This window comes from Tiliqua scincoides, chromosome 1 (assembly GCF_035046505.1).
Source record: "Tiliqua scincoides isolate rTilSci1 chromosome 1, rTilSci1.hap2, whole genome shotgun sequence".
Taxonomy (NCBI): domain Eukaryota; kingdom Metazoa; phylum Chordata; class Lepidosauria; order Squamata; family Scincidae; genus Tiliqua; species Tiliqua scincoides.
In genome coordinates, this window is record NC_089821.1 from 167,295,365 (window position 1) to 167,297,691 (window position 2,327).

The 2,327-nt window shown below is 63.1% G+C and overlaps 1 protein-coding gene across 1 annotated transcript; it reads left to right on the forward strand.

Annotated features, from left to right (window-relative positions):
* KBTBD11 (kelch repeat and BTB domain containing 11) lies at positions 1 to 2,094 on the forward strand. The gene has a single exon (XM_066622691.1). It carries the CDS (start codon positions 1 to 3, stop codon positions 2,092 to 2,094), a length of 2,094 nt encoding a protein of 697 aa, XP_066478788.1.
* Positions 2,095 to 2,327: the final 233 nt, after the last annotated feature.

A 2,327-nucleotide genomic window follows, 5' to 3' on the forward strand; every position in this document is an offset into this window, starting at 1 on the left:
ATGGGGGAGGAGGCAGAAGCGCCCCGGTGCAGTGCAGGAGAACTCAGTGCTGTCCTCTGTCTCTTTCCCCCAGGTGAGAATGGGGCTGTGGCGGAGGCGAAGAGCTGCGAGGAGACGGAGCAGCAGCTAGCGTCGGCGGGGAAAGGTGCGGGCGCGGAGGCGGCGGAGAGGAGCCTGCAGCCCTCCGCCTCGATGGAAGGGCGCGTTGCGACAGAGGAAGAGAACGGCGGAGGCGGCCCCGGGCAGAGCGCGCAGCTCCCTTTGCAGGCGCCCTGCGGCTTCGGCTCCTCGCTGTGCTTCAGCTCCCCCGACGGCGGAGACCGGGGCGCGCCACCGCCGGACCCCGACGCAGCGGCCGCCGGCGCCGCCGCCGCCGCGCCCTCCTCCACCTCCTCGTCCCCTTCGTCCTGCAGCAGCAGCAGCGCCCGCCGCGTGGTGCAGAGCCAGTGGGAGATCAACAACGCGGCGGCGTCCGAGTCCGACGAGGAGGACGGAGGGAGAAGCTGCAGCAGCCAGGCGGGGCAGCCGCCCCCCTCCTCGGGCGGCTTCAGCCCCCCAGCCGCGGCGCCCAGCCAGCTGGAGCCGTGCGCCTCGTCGGACCAGGAGCCGGACCTGGTGATCGAGGTGTGCGGGCGCCGCCTGCGGGCGCACAAGGCGGTGCTGGCGGCCAAGAGCGACTACTTCCGCGCGCGCTCCTCCAGGGACATCCTGCGGGTGAAGGGGGTGAGCTACGGGGCGCTGCGCCTGCTGCTGGAGTACGTGTACACGGCGCGCATGGGCGAGGTGCGCCACGACAACCTGGCCGAGGTGGTGAGCGGCGCCCGCGTGCTGCAGATGCCCTGCGCCTTGCACTGCGCCGCCGAGGCCATGCGGGCGCAGCTGCGCCTCGACAACTGCTACCAGCTCCTCTGCCTGGCCAAGAAGCAGCGGCTGGCCGAGCTGCGGGAGGCCGCCTACCGCTTCATGAGCGACCACTACCTGCAGGTGCTGCGGGAGCCCGCCGTCTACGGGCGCCTCAGTGGCGCCGAGAGGGACCTGATCCTGCGGCGCCGCCTGGAGGCCGGCAAGCCCTGCCTGATGGTGGCCGAGGTGAGCGACGCCTTCGAGAGGCTCAGCGCCAGCAGCCGCCCGCAGAGCCGAGAGAGCAGCCGCCCTCAGAGCCCTTCTTCAGTCGTGTCCTTGGACGAGAGCAGCTACCTTCTCTACAGCTACCAGGAGTCGGCCAAGGAGTGGAGGGTGCAGACCCGCCTGCCCGAGGAGGCCAACGCCAAAGGGTGCGCCATGTGCGTCCTCTACAACTACCTCTTCCTTGCCGGGGGCATCTCTGCCGTGCCTGGTGAACAGCGGGCCAAGCTCTCTGACAAAGTCTTCTGCTACAACCCCTTGACTGATACTTGGAGTCAGGTGAAGCCAATGGGGCAACCTCGCTCCCAGCTGAAGCTCCTGGCCCTGGATGGCTATCTCTATGCTGTAGGTGGGGAGTGTCTCTTCACTGTGGAAAAATATGACCCCCGAGCAGATCGATGGAGCCCAGTAGCTCCTTTGCCTAAAGGCGCCTTTGCTGTGGCTCATGAAGCCACCACATGCAATGGAGAAATCTATGTATCCGGTGGGTCACTCTTCTACCGCCTACTCAAGTATGATCCCAAGCGGGATGAGTGGCAGGAGTGCCCTTACAACAGTAGTCGGCGGCGGTCCGCTGACATGGTGGTCTACAAGAGCTTCATCTACCGCTTTGATGTGAGCAGCAGTCGTGGGGAACAAGGGCAAGCTGGTGGGGTAGAAGTCTTCCGGTATAATACAGTGGCCAAGCACTGGAGTCAGTGTGCTTCTTTGCGCCCCAGTGGCAATCCTGTGCAGCCATTCCGCTGCGCTGCATTGGGCAGTACCATCTACTGTGTCAACCGAACTGGAGTGTTGTGCTTTAACCTGTCCCAGAATGGCGAGGTGGAAGCAGACGGTGGACTCAAAGGCACCTTTGATACAGAACTGCTTAAAGCTCCGTTTGATACTAAAGGAGTCCTTCTTCCATTTGTGCTCACCTTACCAGAGAAAGAGAAAATTGGGGAGTCAGAGAGTCCTCTGACATTGTGAGAGGTAGCTTGGCACTGGGAACACCATCTAATTTGCAGCTCGTCTCAGTCCCTACCCACTGATGTCAACAGGGTAGGGTGTCCACCAAGGGGAGTGTCAGGGTGGGTGTGCATGTGCTCTTGCTCTCTCTAAATTTCAGTGGTGGTGAATCTGCCAAGGCAACATAAGCAGCAGTAACAAACAAAAGGGGGGAAAGTCATCTGTACATTGCTTAACACTTTTACACCTATAAG

Coding starts and splice junctions, on each gene's coding strand:
- KBTBD11 (XM_066622691.1), top strand. CDS start 1: ATGGGGGAGGAGGCAGAAGCGCCCCGGTGCAGTGCAGGAGAACTCAGT.